The following is a 21007-nucleotide window of genomic DNA, read 5'->3' as shown; positions in this document are numbered from 1 at the left end:
ATAAGTATTTTATTTATTGAATTTTGTTTGAGGCAACCTGTTCAGAAATATGCAGTGTTCAACAAATATATTTAAATATAGTAATTGTAAGACACTCAAAATGATTTCCATTGATATTTTAATCAATCTACAAGAGCACTGTTATAGTTTGAAAGGGTTTATTGTGGAGAGACTGTTGATCTTAATTCAGTAGGTTCAGCAACGGACTATGCAAGCATCCTGAATTAGCCCGATTTGTAACATTTTCATGGTTCAACAAAAGATCAGAGAATCTTAACAACAAAAAAAGCAGTGGGAAATAAGAAGTATGATAAGTTGACATCAAGACAACAGGCACAACAATAACAAAAATATATCCTTCTTACATAATTAATTCTTTCCTCATTGATAATATCTTGTGACCAAGAACAACCTTTCTAACAAATTGAAGGAGTATTTAGACTGGTCTTATGAATTTAACAGATAAATGTTTGATGTTTCATCTTCCTCCCTCTCATTACATGTACAACTTTATTTGCCTTACAACCAAATGCAGTGCAAGATAAGAACATAACCACATTTCATATACACTTTCATTTATCCACAGTGAGAGAGTAAGCTCCTTTATTGTGTGTATGCATGCTAGCTTGAACTGTATGCATGCATTCCTGCTTGCGTGTGCATGTGCATAGTGTGTGTAATCACAGTATTTTTTTTTTTTTTTCACAGCTCATCAGTCTCTCCATCGAAGGGCACAGCATCATTCTCCATATGAATGCTGCTGGGTTCACTGCTGCCCACCCAGCCAATAGGAGTGCGGTTGAAAGAAGGGCGGCAGTTGATGTCATGATGGTACACCACTGGGGATTCAAGCTCCTGTTTGGTCTTCTTAGTGTCTGGCAGCTGGAATTTCAGGAGCTGGTTGGCCTTTTCAAAGCCGCCATAGGGTATGGCAGTCCTAGCATAGTAAGGTGAGAGAGTTATTAAAGTCCCTGTTTGTCACAAAGCACCTACAAAATCAGGCTTTGAGGGAATTACCTGTTGAAGCATTTGTACTTGGGCAGCAGCTCCTTTCGTTCAAGGGGGCCAGGCATTGCAGTTTTCAGAGTGGCAATCAGATTCTCATCACCCTTCATGGCCTTCTCCCATGGTGACACATATGTTATCACATGAGTCTTTTTTTTAGATGCATCTGTTCCACCTCCTGTTAAAAAATATCCACAGCTAGAACACATTATGTGATGTTTGTGGATTATTTTGGTAGATGAAAAATGTTAATAATTTTAGGGAACCATGCTTGTTTGATTTTTTTTCCCTTGGAGTTAGATAAGATAAGATAAAACCTTAGTTTCTTTGTGCTAAATATGAAGCAGTCAGATATTTAGCACAGACAGTATAGACAGTCTGGCTCTGTCAAAATACAACAAATATAATGTCTCATCACCTCTAAAGTTCACAAATTAGCATACAATAATGCACACACAGTCCACACCCTTAAGGGTGAGAGTGAGCACTCTTACAGTACTTTAGAAGCATCAACCTGGATATAAACAAGGTCCAGCATATTTTCTGTGCTTCTAGCAAACTTGACATAATGGGGGAATTCTGGTAAAATTGCTCAAGCTGTTAAGGCTCTCATAGCTTGAGGAAAAACAGGTCCATGGTCAGATCTTGATACTTTGGTACCTCCAGCTGGTTCGCAGTTCACATGCTTCTCTGTGATGTCTATGATTACCCCCTTAAGTTTTCCCTATACTGTATTTAGGGAAAAGTTTTTGTTCTCACACTATGCTGCCACTCAGTCCAACTCTTCCCTGGAGGCTGTTTATCATTGTTGCTGATGAGACCCATCACTGTTGTGTTGTTAGTAAATTTGATGACACAGTTGGAGCTGAATAATGTATTGTAGCTTGAACCGGAGTGGGCTGAACACACAGCCTTGGGGAATGCCAGTGCTCAGTCACAGCTGCTGAAGATGTAACTGCTAATCTAGACTGACTACGGCCTGCCAGTCTAAATCTAGGGCCCAATTACAGATGGAAGTGTTGAGCCTTAGCTGTCATCCTCATAGGTGTTGTGGGATGACCGTGTTGAATGCTGAGCTAAAGTCTTTGAATAGCTACCTGACATAAGCATTCTTTGTCTTCAGATGGAACATGGCTGGGTGGAGAGTAGATATTACATCTTTATGTGTGTAGATTATTTATTTATTTTTGAGTTACTGTTATCTATCCATTCATTCACTGCCAAAGTTAACTCAGTTATGATACATAAAGGAAAATCAGCTGCATCTCAGAAGATATTTATGAGTTGTTTTTTGAATGCGTTTAAATAATTTGTACAGCCAACAGACCAAAAAAAAAAAAAAAAAACAAAACCAAAAATGAGCAAAATAGTGACACCAACCTTTTAGTGGAGACTCACTAGTTCCTTCTCCTTTTCCACCTTTTCCGAGTTCACCACCACCGTGTCCTCCTGCACTCCCTGCACTTCCTGCACCTCCTGCTTCTCCTACTCCTACTACAACTTTGCTTCCAGGCTTCGGAGGAGGCACAGGGGCCCCTCCTGCGCTGTGTATAGCTCCAAAATGAAACGGTCCAACCTGCTTGCTAACAAAATGCCCACCGACAGTTATTGTCTGCCCTCCCATATGACCTCCCACAGAAGGAACAAACTTCTGCAGGTTGTCCTGAAATTAAGAAATATAATCATTATAATCAGTCATATGTCACACAACACATTCATTCTCTATTTACTGACTAACCAAGTTTTATTTCCTTGAAGTTACACCCAAGAAACTTTACTAAACAAGTCCTGATTTTGTATTTTAGAAAAGACAATTTAAAAACTTTAATCTTGTTGGTGTTATTGATGTGAAATCAAAGGTTTAAACACCATTGGCCTTTGTGGAATTTAGGTGTCTTTCAAGGTTGCTCTTTGATGGCTTGTATATTATTCACTTGTGTTTTCTTTATAAACTATGCTCTCACCATTGAGTCACTGGTGAAGACGTCAGGGTTGTTTTCATAGATAAATTTCTCTACTCTCTGCTTCCTCATCTTGAACATCTTGGAGCCTCGGTTCTTCAGCAGGGAAAGCTCTTCCAGCATGATGTCTTTGGGAGTCCTGATTTTTTTTCCGAGGTCAAACTCAGATGCCTCTAGCTCTGACTCATACTCTAGGGAGGGTGCATCCAAACAAATGGTAATAATATTTAGGCATGATTACATGTGGACAAATGTTACAAAGAAGCCCAGAAGATTTAAATGTTGTGTGCATTTAATTACTATCAACTTTTACTGACATATTTACTGATATGTTTAGATAGAGCTGAAAAGAATCACAAACAGCTTAAACTAGTCACTAAGTAATCTTGTGTGATGATGGGTTCTGACATAATTATAATCACATTAATCAGAGGCAGTTCTAGACCCTTTTTAGGGGGCCTTAGCCCCCATGTCTGTCATTCAGCCCCCTAAAACCATCAACTATCAAACTATCAAAATTTATTGAAAGTATAATTTTTACTTTTTAAAATAAAAATGAAAATAAGAAATGCAGGATATGTCGATTAAAAAAAAGATTGAGTTTTTAAAATTTGTTTATTTATTTATTTTATTCTCTTTGCTATATTCGCATGCATGATAGTCCCTTAGTCCTCCTTCCTTAGAAGTGCATTGGCTTGTGCTGTATGTCAGCCGGAGGCGGGAGACGATGAAACATCTTGGGATGCATAGGTGGTTATAGAAGGTATTTTCTATCTTTTTTTTTTATTTTTTATATAGCCTGTATTTGTGCATTCAATGTGTACAGTGTCTACGGAAATTTGCCATCTCAAATTAATCGTCCATACATACATACATAGTATGGAGCCCAGCACATGATATGTAGACAACACTAGGTAGTGTTATCAGCAACAATATTGAGGGCTAAGCCCCCCTAAGGATGAAATCCTAGAAGCACCCCTGACATTAACAGATAACAGGTGATAAATATTAAATATGTTATTAAGTTTTGCACTTAATAACACAACTTCATTTTACATACCTGTGCTAACATTTAATGACTGTTGATCATCCTGATTTGGCAAAATACAAAACTCTTTTAACTAAAGAGTGAACCCAGAGTCATATACAGTATATTTAAAGATTTGTTGATAAATTCAGCTGTTTTTTTATATATTTTATTAACTCATTGTTTAACTATACAGGCATTACCCAATTTGCCTGTCAGATAGTAGGCAGTACCTCTTACAGTACCTCACCTGTCATCCATCTTTAGATGTACTGAATATATGACAATTTGGTTTCATATTTATGTCATGTCAGACTCACCATTCTGAGTGATATGTGATAGGTCAGTTATGATCTTGGAGGGCTTTTTCCGCTTGTATACTGGGGGTGGTGTTTTCTGAGGCATGTCTGAAGGGTAAGGAAGAAACACTGTTAGCAGTAGCACTACTTGGTTACAAACACACAGGGAAAAAAACACTAACTTGAAAAAGACCATTTTCCGCCATGATAGAAGTAATGACAAGCGACAAAAAAGTGATGTCAAAGTTTAAATATTAAAAAATATTTTGTTGAGCTATAATTTTTGATTAATACTAAACTTTTTTTTTGTTTAACTAAAAGCTATAAGAGACATCAAAAGCAAAAAAGGAAAAAGCAATAAAACAATATTTCCAATACAGTAATCTAAGGAGGTTTTGCAAGATGTTATCATAACATTATATTTCACATAACCTTGCTTGTATTAAAAGGAATTAATTGATAGTAATATGACTGTAAATCTGCAAAGCCACAGGTTCAGACAAAGGTTCAAATACAATGAAGGGAGTGTTTTCGCCTCAGTTTTAAGATTTAAAAATTGTAGACTGCTTTTGAATGGACTGCTTTGCAAATATCTTAAACCATGGCACAAACTCAAAATCACTCTTCACTGTCAATACCTATAACTGTCAACAACTCCTCAGTGTGAATCTATGGGACCTGAATGTATCCAACAGCACAGGCATCCTGCTCATTTTTCATGTTCAAAGTGGATGTCAGTGCCCTCAGATTCCCCACATTCCCCAGTGAAACAGATGTCTGCCCCAAAGGAAACATATAGCTGAATGTGCATCTCAGTTTTGTTTGGGGGCATGCAATATGTACATAGACTGTCAACATAAACAGAAATTTGTTGAGACTTATGCAGAAACTACTGTTCAATGCATTTTGGTGCTATTCTGCTGCAGAAAAAGTGAAAGCCCCGGGATCATAAAATAGAACACATAGGCAGAGAAAGTGGGGATAATACTTCCCTCTGCCTCAAAGTCAAAATATTATTCACTACTGAGTATATTCCCAGCAACAGCCACAAATCTAATACTCTAGTGTCTTCCTAATCTGGCATACTGAATGTGTCTGGTTCATATATTATATGATGTGTTTATGTTGCACTTTTTTGTCTTCCTACATTCATATCTGCACCCTCAGGTCTCAGCAGTTTCTTTAAGGCCTAGTCAAGTGGGAAAACATCACATCACATCGACTGGCTGTAACTCAACCCACAGCAGCTATTTTTAAAAGCCATTTCCAGCCATGACATTTTAGCAACGTGTAATGCCATCATTCGACTATCAAATGGGCTTGACACAACCGTTAAGGTCACAATACACACCTCCAGAAAACAATTCTGAGTGTTCCTTTCATTCTCAAAACAAGAGTGAGAACTCAATTTAGTTGTGGATGTTAATGTGGTGGTTTGTGGGTAGTCTTTTAATTCCCTTAAATGATTACAACCATAGGAACCTTTTGTGCTCGAATTTACCACTGCCTGTCAGAGTTTGTGAACACCATATAAAATCTTTGCAACGCCCACAGAGAGGGATGGTATGTAAATTTACCTATTCCTTTGGTCATTTTAAGAAAATCTAAAAGCTATCTAGTTGTTCCCAAAGCCATTTTACTTTAATCATTGGTAGAATCAAAAGCATTCTTATCAAACTGAAAGTAGAAATCTTGTGTACTGAATTGTTGAGGTCCAGATTTCCAATGATCAGCTACAAAACCCACAGAAATTATGACCAGTAACATGTTGCACATTATTATTCCCTCTCCCCATTTTTGTAGTAACAAGCACCGAAGTCCAAACTGTTGGTTTTTAGTAGAGCAAATCACAAAGATGGGATGCAGAGCCACTCACCGGGTTTTGTTGTAATCCTGGGGGGAGAGACAGACCTATAAATACCAAAAAGAATGGTGGAGACCCAGGGCTCAACACTGGTGATCTCGAGCACAAGATTACAAATCCCTCAGTGCCTCTGACCCTACGTACGGTTGGACCCAGGTCCTGGGAAGTGCAAAACCCAGCCTACACTCAGATGGCAGAATGTCCAGCGGGTTGGGGTGTGGGTGGCAGCAATGTGGGTGTCAAGACAGGAGGAGGAGGAGGTTGAGGATAGGAGTATGAATAGGGATTGGGGGGGCAATAAGGCAGGGGGAGAAGTCTCTGTTGGCCAACTGAAAGTGCTGATGGTGATATTAAGGGAACAAAATCATTCTCGCAGATGGCTCAGAAGCCTATATTTAGTAGCAAAGACTGAGGGGAACAGAACTCAGCTATAAGATAACCTCAAAGGACTCTGGTTTGTTTTTGGGGTACACAGAGACTGGTGGGGGGGGGGGGTGGAGTATGTACAAGTGAAGCATTTAGTATGTGTGTATATTAAGGCAACAGCAGTTTTGTTTCAATATGAGGGGTATCTCCTTTATTGCCACATTTCTTTAAACAGACACTAGATTTTAAGGTTCTTTAAAGTCTTGAGTGATTAGATTTGATGAGCACACCTGGCAGTGTTTTGGTAGTGTTTGCATTGCCAAAACAGCTTTTTCAAACACATGTAATAGTACTGGAGAACATCCAAAGGCTACCACCAATGGCGTCCATGTATGTGTATACGAAATTTAATGGCAATCCATCCCATCCATGAGGAGATATTTTCAGTATGGACCGAAGTGGTGCACAACAGGCAGTATGCTAAGTCAAATTTAACTGTACTAAGAGGTCCCATATGTAAATTGAGGAACATAACTCAACTATTCACTATTACTATTTATGAGAATGTGATTGTCTGTTAAACATGCATGCAACATAATCCTGGGGGCCCTCAGTGAGCTTCAGGTTTTTATGTGCTTCAGTTGAATTTATGACTGGAGGAACTGTTGTTTATAAAGAGCTTTTTTGTGTGCTGGTGTTATGCTTTACAGCAGACAAAGAAAATAGAACATTTTTTTCTCCATTAATACATTACAAACTTTTCCTAATGTGAATTGTGCAGCTTTTGTTGTTGTGACTGAGTTTTTTCGGTGTATTTTCCTGACCGAGTTTAAGTCCAGTTTTTAGTAGTCCTGTATTTAAGTCTGAAGCAGCTGATCTGTGGTAATGCATAAAATATGTCTGTATAACTCATTATCCATCCATCCATAAACCACAAACACTAACTAATGCCTATGATTCATTTCTTGAATAGAAAAGTGGCACTTTCTGTATCCTGACGTGAGCAATTTACCAAAATTTGGCTTTGTTATAATTATTCAATTATATTTATCTCACTTCTGCTTTATTTTAAGCATGCTCTTGTCCAGCTTTCTCTTAAAATAACAGTTCTTGACCCCACAGTACAGTAATTTTAGACCCATCTCCAGCTCCTATTTAATACAATGTCCAGAGCAAGTTTTCTGTCATCTGTTATATGATTACTTCAATACATCCAGTTTATAGTAACTGAAAGAGTTTCAATCTTGCTTCTGTCCACAGGAATATTCACCTAAAAGTAAAATGGAGCCCTGTCATTGTTTTCTTGGTGCCTTTTGGCTCCTGGACAGACAGTTCTATCAGTGCCAGTGATATCAGTAATATCACTGGCACTGATAGAACTGTCTGTTCTCCTTCTGAACACTTTTTTTAAACTCACTTGCAATACATAGACCTTTTAGAGTGACTTTTATGTTTGTATTTATTGTAGTTTTATTCTGTGTGCCTTTGTATTTTTGCATCCAATTTTTATTAATTTAATTCAATCTTTGCCTTGTTTTATTTATTTGTTGTTTTAATTTATATTGTTTGCTTCATTTTTTTGTAGAACTACAAATTATGATAATTGTCATTTTTTGTAATTTCTTAGAAAGAAGAACATCATAGGGGTTGATATGACATCAAGAGAAGGGAAGAATTAGATTATCTGATTATCTGATCATCTGTTTCTGTCACTAGGATTGATTATATAGTACATAAGAACCAGGAAAACTATGGTGCATGGTGTTTTCATTGCATCTTGAAATAGTAACTTTCCAGAAGCAGAGAAGTGTGTTTAATTTTTCTATTTGTAGTTTCAGTAGTTAAATTAAGAACAAATTCTTATTTACAGTAGTGACCTGGCAAAATATTTTTTCAGTAAAAATAGTCTTCTATTTGGAAATCAACAGCCCTATTTATAGGTGCCATGTAAGTGTGCAGGTTGATTGCATGAGAAGCCCAATGCAAACTCCACAGCGCCACTCAGTGGCAAATGTTAATGTAGACAAGAAAAAGGACTAAGTCAGTATATATGAACATTTCAAATAGGTTGAATTCACTTCAGGAAAATCAGAAATGTTTCAGAAAATATTTATTTAGCAGTAACAAACACAAGGGGGTTTAAAACATAAATGCAGAGAATAGAATATAAAAGCGATTTTTCACATATTGAGTCAATATTTTATGCAATTTTTACTCTACTTCAATACTTTAGAGTGTTAAGAAGAAAATTAAAAATGTATCAGTGTTATACATATATTTTGAAATCCTTAAAGCAGCTATTTTAAACATGTACCATATTTAACAGCAATGGCAGTTAACAATTTATGTTTGTGCACCATCTTTTGTTGGATGACTGGATTACAAATCAGGTATGTATGCTTGCCAGACACACCAAGTTACATATACATATAGCCTGGCTGATCACAAGGTGTTTTTATCAAAAGATCATAAGAGGTTTTTGTGTTGTGTTGTGTTGTGTTTTTGCAGTTTAAATGCTTTGCTTCAGCTGTTGCAAAGAAATTTATAAAAGTTAACATTTGTTACTTTGCTTATGCTTAGCCATTAAGACTATGCTCTAACAGAACACTCTTTCATTGCTCTGCCATATTTAGTGTTTGTTTAATTAATTATAGTATAATCGGGGACAGTTGTGGCCTAATGGCTAGGGAGTCGGCCTTGTAACCTGAAAATTGCATGTTTGAGTCTCAGGTCCGACAGGAAGGTACAGAGTGAATAGCCAGTGCCCTGTCCACCTTCAATTCCATGACTGAGGTGAGACTATTGAGCAAGGCATTGGACCCCCAACTGCCAACAGCCGCAGCATTGGCTGCCCACTGCTCTGGGTGTGTGTGTTCACTACTGTGTGTGTGCACTTTGTGATGGGTTAAATGCAGAGCACAAATTCCGAGTATGGGTCACCATACTTGGCCATATAAGTCACTTTCACTTCATAATCAATAAGGTACTTCCGATGAGGCTAGTATTACTTTCATTGGTCTTCATAGAGCTAGGACAAAGTATGGTATGGCTATGTGCAAATACAGTAACTAGATGAAAGCTAGAGGAAATTGTGGGTTGTGGGTCAGGCAAGTAATCATTAGGGTAAGAGAACTGTGTGTGTTTTCTGTAAAAAAAAAAAAAAAAAAAGGGGGGGGTTACAAAGCATATCCCATGTGATTGTACATTTTTTAGTAAAACGAATATACAGTTATTGCACTGCTCAATTATTATAGCATTTAATGCATGGAGGTACTGTACATTGAAGAAAAAAGAGCAGGATCACTCAATCAACATCAGGGGGCAGTGTAAAATCAGACATGCCAGACAAGTGGAGAGCTTTAAAATCTAATTTTATTTCTCTAAAAATGTCTTGTCTCCTAGTCAGTATAAACTTCCACTCAGTAGCAAACATTTTCACACTTGATCTAATTCATCTACCTTCAAAAATATGTATTTGTCATATTTTACACCTCAACATAACTATATTCACAAACTACAGCAGATTTTTTCATAACCATATTGTTATGAAAACAAGAAAACACTTTATGAGAAATTATACTTTAAAAGTATTAAAAAAATAACAAAAGTATCTTCCCAAGAATTCCACAACTGAAAGCAACATATAAATTTTTCTTTCATCTTTCCTTTAATATATCTAGTCTCTCAGGCTACTTTTTAATAGCAACCATTGTTAATTAACCCACTAAACTTCTGTGCACATTTTAAAGAAGACTCAAAATGTTCCATCTTTGATATCATTCTGTACTCTGGCATACCTGTATCCTGTCTGTACCCACTTCCACAGCCACTGTCATTCCTTGAAACCTTTTATGAATGTTGGTGGCTCTTTATTCGTCAACTTCCACTTGCACGCCTACAGATTAAATCATAATTGAACAAAACAATACCCATTCCTTCAACTTCATTATCTGTTTAATAAAAGTTAAGAATTTACACATATCTGCAAAGATCACACTCTGGTGTTCCTAAATGGTGCTTGAAAGCTGTGATATCTGGTGTCAAGTGTGCATTCGGTGACAACCTGGGCACATATTGAATGTGACCCATGCAAAAAAGAAAAAAAAATAGTATTTCTCTCTGGCTATTAGTGAGCAGAAATATTTGGCACAAATGTTTTAACATATGCTGAAACCTTTAAAAACATTTTACAATTTGCATCTTGACATGCATCATTTAAACCCCTGGATGGTAAGACTAGGTAATCAGGGGTTTCATTCTGGTAATGCTACAGACAGAGTGGGTAAAAAACAGTTTGTGCACATCAATCAGTTGAATAAGTACCGAATAACAAAACAACATGTTCAAAAATACAGGCATTTATCCACCTTTACCTGTGAACATTCTATACATGTACATAAGTGATATAATCCTATGGTCTGAACTGCAACTATTAATTTTTTGCATTTTTCAGACATTTCAGGTTCCAATAATAATTCAGTATATGCTTTGTTTAGCTAAATTAGTAGACAAAGATCTCCTAAAGCCTTACACAAACCTCCTCCAGGACAGGTACATGGTGGATGTACAACATATAATGTGTGATAGTAACCCTATGATTATTGCCCCAAAAATGAATTTGTGAATAAATGTTCTAAGCAGTGTTCTGCAGCACATGGATGTTTATGATCTATTATCATTTCTGAAACATTTCAAAAACTGAGTGGTTTCTGGATTTTAATTTTATGCTTATGTCCCTTATGTCTTATATATATATCTGAATGTGAGTCTTAAATTAGTGGATATAAAATTATTTTCACTAATTATTCTCTTCAGAATCTGAAACCAATTGATATATGACTTTAGCAACTTAAGCAATGAATTAATTTTAAAAATTGTCTACTTTTTTCAATATTCAACTAGTCATGCCAGCACTAAATGAAGTATATGAAGATGTAGTAGTGAGGTGTCGTAGTGACTGATTTGCTGCTGTTCACATTGCCCCTGGCCTCCAGACATGGGGCTGAACTCCTCCCCTGGTAGCAACAAAACGTGGTTTGGGTGCCTGAATTGGATTAGATTTGACTGGGGGCAAAGAGGCAAGGATATTGAGCTCAGGAGCACTCTGGAACTGCTTGGCTGTCTGGAGACCAGCAGTGTATGATACTGGGTTGTAAAGTGTAGGGGTTGCAAGTAGCATAGGGTTTGGAATAGGTATGGTAGAGAATTTGGGGAGGGTGGGTAAACCAGCTGTTTGAGAGGGAGGTGAAGCTGATGTTTGGGCACTGAAAGGTGCTGACGTCAAGACAGGAATTGGACTTGGGAGAAAAGCAGCAGGAGGTGGGGAGGTCATGCTGGAGTGTGTCAAACGTTCTCCGAGGGTAGTGGCTGAGCGAGGTGCAATGACCTTGGGAGCCAGAGTGGGCGCTGACATGGGAGTGGGTGTGGAGAATCGCTTGATCTCGTAGACGCGAGCTGTTTTGACAGGGACCTGCTTAGGTGAAGTTAATGAGCTACCCACCATTGTTGTGTAGTCACCGTGCTGCTGCCTCTGGACCTGGTAAGAAGGTATGGCTGACAGATTAGTTGCACTACCCCCATAGTTGAACATAGCAGAGTTCAGCTGGTAGGGCTGCCTTCTCATGAAATCTAGAGCTTTGATGCCCTCTTTTTGTTGGCCTCTTCTGCCCTTGTTGTCTGGCTTACTTGTATTCCTCTGAGGGCCTGTAGGGATAGAGGGGGCTAGCAGTGGATTGTACCCAATGGGTGGAGGGGCCCGGACATTCGGGGAGTATTTAAACTGAGGGGGAAGGGAAGGACTAAGGGAGGGGTTAAAGGATTCTGGTGTACTATGTGTCGCCACTTCCCGCTGATAAGGGGATTCAGATGGGGTATCCACTACGTACATACCCATGCGGTTCTGTCTGCGAGCAAACAGCTGGGCACCCTTTCCTCCTGTTTGAAGAATCTGTGGGCTTTCATGGATAACACGAGGCTTGGGTGCCACAGGAGGAGGCATTCTCCCCACATTGGTCTCAACATTCCTGTCTTGCTCTGTGGCACCATGGAAAGCCTCATTGAGTGGTTGACTGTATTTGTGTCGGGTAGACCTGTCATCCAGGTTCTGCACCATAGATAATAGCTCAGGGTTGGGGGAGTTCTTTTTGACATCTGGCACATTGAACATTGGTTTGGGTTTGCCACTACGCCGTCGAGCTTCAAGCAAGATTCCAGTGCGACTCGTTGGAACAGGAACATGGGCTGGAGCTACAGCTTCTGGTTGAGAGACCACCGGTGCTTGAGATACATGTGCTGTGGAAAACTGGCGTACAGGTGGCTGAGCAGCTGGTAGTTGAAGCGGAGGCACTGGAGCAACTGGGTCAAGTGAACCAGGAATTAGGGATACAGGAGGAACAGTGACTGTAGCCATCGGAGCTTGTGGAACTGGTGGCACTGAAGGCATAGGCACTGGGGGCACAGTTGTAAATGGAACAGTAGTTATTGGTGTTGATGGTTGCACTGTCTCTACAGAAGTGGAGATGACTGGAGGATAAAACACATCAGGAGCTTCTTGTGTCAGAACCAAAGGACCTTGAAGTACTGCTGATGGTGGTGTGAGCACTAATGGAGGACCAGGGGGTAGTTGTGATGATACTGATGCAGTATTAATAGCCAGTTCAGCAGCAGTGGAGAATGGTGGTGGCACAACAGCTGCTGAGGCCGGACTGTGGGCTGTCTTTGTGACAGGTGGTCGGAACGTTACCGGGGCAGTTGCAGCTTTGATGCTGATGAAGCCAGGAGTGAAAGGACGTGCTGTTCTGTTAAGAACATTACTAGCAGGCAGTTCTGGTAATGGTGTTTCAGCTGTTGATGTAGGACTGGTTAGAATAGTCACTGAGGCAGTGGCTGGTTTGGGTGCCGCTGGTGGAGGTGACATCTCTATTCTAGCTGTGCTCACTGCAGAGTACCCACTAGACACACCATGGGTGCCAACAGCAATTGGGCCTGAAACCTGGGAAAGTTCTTGCCCAAGTAGTATTGTCTGCTGAGACTGGACGTTTGGCTGCATCTCTGGATGTAACTGATACGTCTGTGCCTGTTCTTGGACTTGAGACTTCTGAGGAGCCTGAAGTTGCATGGTCTCCATCTTCTTGGCATGCTCAGCAGCTCTCTTTCTCTGCTGCTCAAACAACTGAGCACCTTTGCCTGCAGTGTCACTCAACCCAGGACTTGGAGCATCCTCTGCCGCATCCCCACGACCTTCAGAGCCTGCAGTTGCTCTCTTCTCTAGCATATCTAAATAGTCACTATCCCAGGTTGGGTCAGGAGCTGATGAAAAACCATCTTCATCAAATTCAGATTCACTGCCAGGGAATACCCCATCCTCCTCCTCCTGTGAGTCATGAGGCCTGTCCTCATCTACACTACCAAAGCTGGTGAGAGTGTATTTCTTGGAGCGTTGCCGTCTCTTCTTGAACATCAATACCCCTTTGGAGTGAGGGTTGGGAGCATCAGTCAGTAGGGATGCAATTGTTCTACACTTGCTTTTGGCTTCCTTTACTTGCTTGTCTTGCACTGTATCCCCTCGGTTCAGTTCTAAGGGAAAGTCATAATTATTAGGAACAGTAGCACAATAGCAAGTATTGCAGTAAGGTCAAGTATGACTTAACATTAAAATTTTAAACCAAGAACCAACTCTGACGGTATCTAAATTTGTCCTGACCACCGGTCTTTCAACAGGCATTCATCTTAACTTGCCACATGGGCACCTCCGTTGTGGTGTATGAAAATTCCAGGCAAGTCTTCAGTTTCTCACATTAGCTGTGGTGAAGGATGCAATTGCACATTATTTAACCTAATCCAAAATACTTGCAAACTAGTGGGAAGTTGCATATTGTAGGTGACTGGAAGAGGAACATCAAAAGTAGTTAGTAGTAGTTAGGAAAAGAGTGCTTGGTCGTGTCAGGGCTCTATAGATGTTGTCTCACTTTATTGTTGCAATTTTTGAAAGGTATGTGAGTACTAAAAAACAACATATGACAGCATGTCTGTGACATACCATTTTAACTTCCATTTCCAGGAAAGCACAACTTCGCAAATGCAAGAACCAGCCTATGTCATACTAAGTGTTGCAAACAGTCAATGAGTATTTAATATACCCAAAGAAGGGAAACCGTTAGAGTTCAAAGAGAGTGAGAGAGAAAAAGGGAATATGAGAGTATCCCTGCTTTGTCCATGATACCTAAAAAAAGCTGTAGATGCTCTTCAGTGCACCCAAATTGATCACTTTGGTTCTTACACACATAACTGGAGTATAGTAAACCACGATGGCTGTGCTGTGTTTAACAGACTTAGCTTAGGTTGTCACCCACTGACACTGTATCACAAAGGGTCACTTATGGGTGTTTAATTATTTAGAGTTGTTATTTTAATTAATATTCACATAAAGATTTAGACAGACCACTTTAAAAAAATTAGTTATGGTTATCTGTAGGGTGACTATTGTAAATTCACACTTTCATACCTGGATGAACTAACTACTAACAGCAGCAAAATGTTGCTTTTTGTTAATACAGCTACCTGGCCACTATTGAACTGAAATTAAATGCTGTAAGCAAATAAGGTCATGTACAGTACATGGTATTGATGGTTTATGGTGCTGTGGAGACTTAGACATACTATTTAACCTTTTTCATATATCTGTCTATCAAGACTCTCCCATGATTCAGTGATATTTTCTATCCTATGACCCTTGGAGCTATAGGATAGAACAAAGGCATATCGGGTCTGTAGTGATAACTTCTGTCTAAAAAAGGTAAACCTCTCACTGCCATATAAAGCTCTAGTGTTATGATGCTTACAATGGTATGATTTTAATCCCTGCATAGGGAGGAAATCGAATCAACTAGTGATCTTTATCATGAATGTGCATGTAGTTGTGGAGAACCCCTATGAACTACAGGTCCATGTGATCTTCCTCAGCTGTACTTACTTGCTTGCTTGGCCTTTTCCATGTACGTAGTTGTAAGCTCCTCGTCTATGGGTTTATTCACAGGACCTACCATGGGCACAAGCTGGCTGCGGGAGCTCAGCATCAGAGCCTCCTTTGCCCTCTCAGGGGATACGAGTGGTACGTTAGCTGGCTCTAGAAAGCCACTATCCTCCTCTTGCCCTCCATCCCGTGGGCCCTGGTCATCTGCTGAGGAAATTATGGAGGATGTCTCAGTTGATGTTTGTGAGGACCACAACCCTGGACCAGGAGGTTGGTAAATCACCTCCCTCCTTGCCACCCCTGGTATCCCCTCTTCTCCATCTCCAGCCTCACCCTGTCCATCCACCATAGTAGTGTAAACTTGGGCATCTGGAGCGCTGTCATAGCCACTCATCTCTGATGTTTCTCCGCCCTCAGGGGAGGCTCGTCCTGTTGGTTTTCCTGGATTGGAGTTGCTGGGGCTGCGCCTTTTTTGTCGACGCTGTCTCTCATAGCCCGCCACATCTGCATCACTGTCAGTCTCGCCATAGTAAGCCTCACTACCAGGTGGAGATGTCAAGCCACTTGTTAGAGAGGAGTGACTACGGTGGACTTCACGGACAGGTGCATGGTGGGGATGGGTTGGTGACATGGCACGCAGAGCTGCACGATACTCCTTGTCTATACGGGGAGATGGGGCACGCGTCACAAGCACCACAGACTGAAAACCAGCAGGCGCCCTGCAAACAAGTGGCAGGTTTAAAGTTTGATGGGGCAAAATGAGGGCTCTAATTTTCTAATCAGCATTTCATCTGTCCTTAGGTGGGCCCTTAGTACAAGCAGCAGAAACATTTGTTGTTCCAAATGTATTTTGATTTGTTTAGGAAAATAGATATTAAACACCTGCAGTGTAAAGACCAAGTGTGCATGTTTTGTGTCAGACTTGATACTTTGACTTGTGCATTATATGGTATGATTTTTTATTCTTCATCTGTTACAAGTTGATGTTGCATTATTATTAATAGAATATAATTTTTCTGTTCTTCTGACCTTTTGACACGAATGTGTAATATTCCAGGAGAGCTGTCAATGAGGTTCATGGCCTGGGCGTGAGAGAGTGTTCCACATGGCTGTTCATTGATTGACACCAGTTCATCAGCCTCCCGCAGGCCAGCCCTGCATGCCTTACTGCGTTTACGCACCTGCAAAATCAAAGGAAAGTATAATTTACAACACTCACACAGATGACACAGATGTACAGTGATGTTTAATGGTTGAGAACCCAATTACATCTATAGTATTTTGGGGGCAAGTACAACACTGTACAACTCTGAAGTCCAAGAAATGCAAGTCTTTCACATTTGAATGCTGACAGGTAAGTGGGATGCCATATGTAAATATTTTTTGTTCTGTTTTAACAGTGTTTTCTATTTTATCAAAAGCAAATCCTTTTCATACACAAGCCTAGATGTTAAATATTTAAGATATGCAACTGTGCACAGCATGTAATTTAACTTAAGTAGATTAAGGACAAGTAAGTAAGTCTCAGTCTACATCATTGGTTTGAAGAGCTGTACAGTAGACTCTTAAAAATTACATTCATATAACTGCTAAAAACAGCAGAGAATCAATCAGTTTTTCTTTCCTATTTCCATGAGAATGCATGTTCTGCTCTTGTACTTGCAGGGAAATAAAAAGCTGACAGTTATGCAGCGGTCTTGTCTAGTAACTGAGTCCAAGAGAGATGGCTTTGTCCTGACAGCTTGATCTTGCTGTGGACATATGCCACGTATTGCAGCTCGAGTGGAGCACTCATACACACTTTAACAGGGAAATGCCAGCCAGCAGCCATCTTCATTTGGTGTTTTGCTATTTGTGCCTGAGGTCTGTCAGGACCATGGCGTTATGCCCATCCTAAATTGCCTCAGTTCTATGCATGACATGTCAACATGTCCCATAAGAAATTCAAAACAGATGCTTGAAAATGTTCGAAGAAATTGACTGTAGTGTTGATTACACTAGGTGATGGGAATCCTAGGTATTAAATGAAAATTGTGTGATAGATTTCAGAGATGAGAAAGAGTTGCCTTGGTTGACCTAATTACTTTTCTTTCCAGCTATTCTGGTTTGCCTGTAATGAAATCCCATGTCCCCATTTAGCTAAGCCTTTCAAAGTGGCCTGTGCCTGCTTGTGGTACAGGATGTCAGTTATTCATTTGGTCATTCAATTTGTGGTCGCAAATAACAGTTATAATACGTATACATTCTCAAATACCAACCCATACACACCACTGTGCATGTCATTCAAATAAACATACATACATGCAGGCCCAAGAACACAAACCCAGCCCTGACACACTAGCTCTTTTAGTGAAACTCTCCTGATCCACCTGTTATGGGCAATATAGTATGAAGGAGTATATCAGTAAAGACCAGAAGGATAAGAAAACAAATATTGTCAGGCAGTTGTTTTTAGGAAATGTGAACAATATAATGAGCAGGACATCATAAAATGTTTCTGAACTGAACGGAATTTCTTTCTCCTGGTCATGTATTCAGAGTTAATGTGGTGCCTGAACATAAATAATATGAAGTACTCATACATCGGCTAAGCAATCAGAATTTCCTTTGCATGTAAACTTTTAAGTAATAATTGTACACTCTTTTCTAAGCACAAGATAATAGTAGTTCATGTACAAAAATAACACGTGAAATTCATTTTTTGAATGCTGAGCTGAAATAGACACCTTGGCTGACCCCATGACCTCCTGTTTCTCACCAAAAATAGCCAGCTTGTAAGGTACTTCTGCTCAATCAACAATTTCTATTTTTTATGTCATATATGTTTAGAAGTATGGAAGCATAATGAACGTAGAGGTGTACTAAAACCTGAACTGTCATCCTGAATTAAATTATGTCTATGTAAAGGTTTCACAAAAAAAAAAAAGTTGGCCCAAGTTTTTTTAAGCAGGAAGGAATATGTTTGTAGAGCAAGGAATATGACTTGATGATTTCAACAAATTACATCACAGATGACAGTAAAGAATCATCATGAAGCAAGAAAATGTATCTATAACCTGTATTTTGCATTTACATTTGTTTTATCCTTTTTTAAAAAAAACATTTTTTACCTTTCAGAAATACTATGTCCCTCCAATCTTAATTAATCCCTTTATCTAGTATATATTCCTTCATCTGGATTACATGGCAGTCTTTGCTATCTCAAACAGATATCAAGATTCAAATCTGGAGGCTTTTCTGAGACGTGGGCAGCACATTTTTGTTCATAAGAATTTGCTTTGGGGAAGTGACATGAGCTGAGAGTCTCTGTGTGACTGTTGTAAGTTTAGCCTGTTTTCTAACAATGAATACTTTATTCCCATGAACGTCTTTATTTAAGAAGATGTAGATATTTGTCTGTAATTCTCACAATGCAATTAAATTGTTGTATTTTACATCACAGAGACCATTGTGGTTGGAGTTTGGCCTGAACCACAGTGGTTTCAAGAAATGCCCAAATCTAAATTTGCTTGACATTCATTACTCACCTATGTACTTTCTACTGTTACAACATTGTTTACAAATGAATCTCAGGCAACCTGCCAACTTAAACATGACCAAGCATGGCTGGAGTGATTTGAATTTCTTACTGAAATGATGATGTAGAGAAAACATGCTGGTTCACAAATCAGAAATGAGATCATGGTCATGGGTGCATGGTGTGCAGCAAAAGTAATGCACAACAAAGACAAGTTTACAGTCTGTAAAACAATTACTTTATTATGTCACAAGTCTCCGCTAAATTTAACTGCTCAAAGCACTGATGAAGAGTGTAAATAAACAGCCCAAAGTCAACATTATTTGTTCAAACTAACCACGGAAGCAAGGTAGACAATTTCAGATTTTCTGGTCAGGATCACTGTACCTTTACTACATTGAGCTTGATGTAGTTAAATGTAGTTAAATGGGAGACACAGAATTCATTTGGCAATATATGCAACATGGGTGCCCTACATTCCTGACTGAACTTGAAGTTTAAAGTTCACTCAATCAGTCAGCTGTCCATCAATGTACAAACACTGTTCTCAAACAAGCTGATGACTCATGTTCAGGCCTGAAACAAACCTGTGTGTTTAAATTCAACTTTTTTCACATCTCTTTAAATCTCTACCACGTAAATCACACCTGATGTCTTTCTTCTCTTTAGCAAGGCTGTTGAATCTAACAGTCTTCTATGGTCTGTTTTCTACACAGAAAACCATGAAATGATGGCTTCTGTCCAACCTGCTAAGTGACCCGCCTTACCTTAGCCACCTGGAGTGGTTTTTGATGTTCCACACCTCCCTGAAGACGAAAGCCCCAAGGTGCTCCGCCAGACAGTGTTATTATCACCTCCTCTGCAACCATTGTTTTGGTGTTTCTGTCTTTTTTTTAGCTTTTCTTCTTTTACTTGGTTATTTTCCACTCCTCTTTGGTTTGTATATTTTTCCTGGGGGCCCTCAGTGCGTTGACTCCATGATTAGCGGTTAGGGCCCCCTCAGAGAGCTCTGACCTGCTCTTCGCCTGTCACACTGTATGGGCGACTTCTCTCTGAGTCCAGCTCCAAGGCCGATGCTCACACCTGAACACACACACATGCATGTACACACACACTTTTTGTGCCCACCCATAGCCAGAATGGGCCAACCATCACAGCAAAGGGAGAGAGAGGAGAGAGAAATATGATGGGATAGATGAGGGGAGGGGGGTGGGGGTCTGTGTCTGCTTACACTGAGGAATGTCTGCCCCAAATGAGCAAGGGGAGGGTCCAATTCAACACTTGTCCTGTCACTCAGACATATACCACTGGGTTGTTGATAGCCCCTCCAAAAATAGGACACCACCACCTCTGCTGCTTTGCCTGCTCCTCTGCAGATATTCAGTTAACATTCAGAACATCCAAATGGCAACGGTTCATATCTGGCTTTATAGCAGTGAGGTCATTAGTAACCTTTAATAGGGTCACAGCCGCACTCTGAGCTTTGCCATAATAGGAATATTCCACTCGTTATATTAGTTACATTAAATTATCTTTTAATTTACATGAAGGGGTGCTAATACATTAAGGATGCAGACAATAAATAATTTGAATTTGGTGGTGGTTAGTCCTTACCTACTGAGGCTGCTGTGTGTCCTGCTAGCTCCTCTGGATCTGGAGACATTCTAGGCTGTCATCACAGAGGCTCTAGAATAAATACTCATACAAGTCCTGGATGAACAGGCTCATAGCTACACAGTCATAAGACAGATGAAAGTTGCCATAAGTTAGAATTTGTTGACTGGTATAGGGTACAAAAATATAAGGTTTTTTGTGAAACCCTTTCTTGTGGTGTAGGCTTAAAAACAAATCAGACAGATGATAATATCACACATTTACCTTTATGCGCCAGGCATCTGTTACAATCAGGCCCCACATTGTTACACCCAGCCAAACTCCTGGGTGTGGTGGCAGCTGTGGAGAGTGTGAACAGAGACATTTAACACACATGGAAACTA

General features: G+C 39.7%; 2 protein-coding genes across 4 annotated transcripts; both read right to left on the bottom strand.

Moving 5' to 3' along the window:
* Nucleotides 1–141: 141 nt before the first annotated feature.
* myoz1a (myozenin 1a) lies at nt 142–6411 on the bottom strand. Its single transcript, XM_033325569.1, has 6 exons — nt 6169–6411; nt 4314–4400; nt 2970–3157; nt 2386–2668; nt 1018–1183; nt 142–937 (listed from the first exon to the last, which is right to left on the bottom strand). The coding sequence occupies exons 2-6, from the start codon at nt 4396–4398 to the stop codon at nt 703–705; spliced, it is 957 nt and encodes a 318-aa protein (XP_033181460.1). The 5' UTR covers nt 4399–4400; nt 6169–6411; the 3' UTR covers nt 142–702.
* A 3465-nt stretch (nt 6412–9876) lies between these two features.
* Nucleotides 9877–20174, bottom strand: synpo2la (synaptopodin 2-like a). 3 transcript variants are annotated; one of them, XM_033325563.1, is made up of 5 exons: nt 19778–20174; nt 16523–16674; nt 15827–16212; nt 15494–15700; nt 9877–14097 (listed from the first exon to the last, which is right to left on the bottom strand). In XM_033325563.1, the coding sequence occupies exons 1-5, from the start codon at nt 19877–19879 to the stop codon at nt 11495–11497; spliced, it is 3450 nt and encodes a 1149-aa protein (XP_033181454.1). In that variant the 5' UTR covers nt 19880–20174; the 3' UTR covers nt 9877–11494. The 3 variants fall into 3 exon arrangements, with proteins under 3 accessions (XP_033181454.1, XP_033181453.1, XP_033181455.1); XM_033325562.1 differs by having other exon boundaries at nt 15494–16212; XM_033325564.1 differs by lacking the exon at nt 19778–20174 and having other exon boundaries at nt 15494–16153; nt 16523–16653.
* Nucleotides 20175–21007: the final 833 nt, after the last annotated feature.

Source organism: Mastacembelus armatus, chromosome 15, assembly GCF_900324485.2.
Source record: "Mastacembelus armatus chromosome 15, fMasArm1.2, whole genome shotgun sequence".
In the NCBI taxonomy this organism is placed as follows: domain Eukaryota; kingdom Metazoa; phylum Chordata; class Actinopteri; order Synbranchiformes; family Mastacembelidae; genus Mastacembelus; species Mastacembelus armatus.
Note: the sequence above shows the minus strand (reverse complement) of the source record. Positions and strands in the feature narration are given on the sequence as shown.